Source organism: Antrostomus carolinensis, unplaced genomic scaffold (assembly GCF_000700745.2).
Source record: "Antrostomus carolinensis isolate BGI_N321 unplaced genomic scaffold, ASM70074v2 scaffold20290, whole genome shotgun sequence".
Taxonomy (NCBI): domain Eukaryota; kingdom Metazoa; phylum Chordata; class Aves; order Caprimulgiformes; family Caprimulgidae; genus Antrostomus; species Antrostomus carolinensis.
Window position 1 is genome coordinate 18 of NW_010287954.1, and position 1,246 is coordinate 1,263.

At 55.8% G+C, this 1,246-nt stretch overlaps 1 protein-coding gene across 1 annotated transcript in view; it reads left to right on the forward strand.

The window, feature by feature from the left end:
• Positions 1-239: 239 nt before the first annotated feature.
• DHX34 (DExH-box helicase 34) overlaps positions 240-1,246 on the forward strand; it is a gene marked incomplete at its 5' end in the record, with an annotated part of 9,338 nt that continues 8,331 nt past the window's right edge. Inside the window, 4 exons of the mRNA XM_010165033.2 lie at positions 240-470; positions 567-760; positions 934-1,035; positions 1,180-1,246. The exon at positions 1,180-1,246 is cut by the window's right edge and continues 179 nt beyond it. Of these exons, the coding sequence (XP_010163335.2) occupies positions 240-470; positions 567-760; positions 934-1,035; positions 1,180-1,246 (594 nt within the window). The remainder of the gene's footprint in view (positions 471-566; positions 761-933; positions 1,036-1,179) is intronic.

Sequence of the window (1,246 nt, forward strand, 5' to 3'; positions counted from 1 at the left end):
TTTATTTGAAGATCTTTCTGTTTTGGTTTTGAGGATCTTTCTGGTTTTGGTTTTGAGGATCTCTCTGTTTTATTTTGAGGGTCTTTCTGTTTTATTTTGAGGGTCTTTCTGGTTTGCTTTGAGTTTTCCTCAAGGAGAGATTTGGGGATTGATCTTGGAAGAGAAACCCGACCAGATTTTAGGGACCGAGCTGTTTGGTTTGAGCATCAGGTTGTGGTGGCCCTTGGGGTGCTTTGTAGACCACGTGGTTCTTCTCGTTGTGTCTGGGCTCGTTCTACCTCTGGTTTTATCTCAGTTAAAGAGCATGGGGCTGGGTGACCCCCGAACCTTCCCCTTCTTGGAGCCCCCTCCCTCGTCCAGCCTGGAGACAGCTGTGAGGTACCTGAAGGACCAGGGAGCGTTGGATGAGGCCGAAGACTTGACGCCCATTGGGAACCTCTTGGCCCAGTTGCCGGTGGACGTGGTGGTCGGTGAGTAAATGGGGGGTAATTCCCTTCCAAGAGGTGACGATGTGAGGTTGAGGGTGGGGAGGGGTCTTCACTGCCTGCCCTGTCCTCACCACTCAGGCAAGATGTTGGTCCTGGGTGCTCTCTTTGGACTGGTTGAACCCACCCTGACCGTCGCGGCCGCGCTGAGCGTGCAATCCCCCTTCCTGCGAGCGGCTCATCCCAACCCCGACTGCGCCACGGCCCGGCGGCCCCTCGAGAGTCCCCACGGGGACCCCCTGACGTTGCTCAACATCTTCAATGAGTGGGTCCAGGTGGGATCCCTCCCTAAAGAGGGGAGAAAATGAGACACGTTTAAGATTTGGGGAGACTCTGGTTTGGGGTGGGGTGTGCTTGAGCCTGTTGGGGGTTGATTTTGGGGTGGAGGGAGTGGCAGGAGGGACAATCCTGTCCCTGCTGGGTGCTGAGCTGTGCTGTTGTGGAGCAGGTGAAATCAGAGCGGAGCGGAAGCTCTCGGAAGTGGTGTCGGCGACGAGGTTTGGAGGAGCATCGGCTTTACGAGGCTACCAACCTGCGGCGCCAGTTTCAGGTAGGGACAGGATCCAGTTTCCAGATGGGATTTGATCCGGGGAGGGCATCACTGGTGTGGAGGAGACCTGAAATCATCCACGTGCCACCAACCTACCCATCCCTTAACCTTGGGGGTCTCAACAACCTTCTCCCACCATCCCAGGAACTTCTTCGAGACCATCAATTGTTGGAGGAAGCCTCCAACCAACCCAGCGACAGCTACAGCCGGC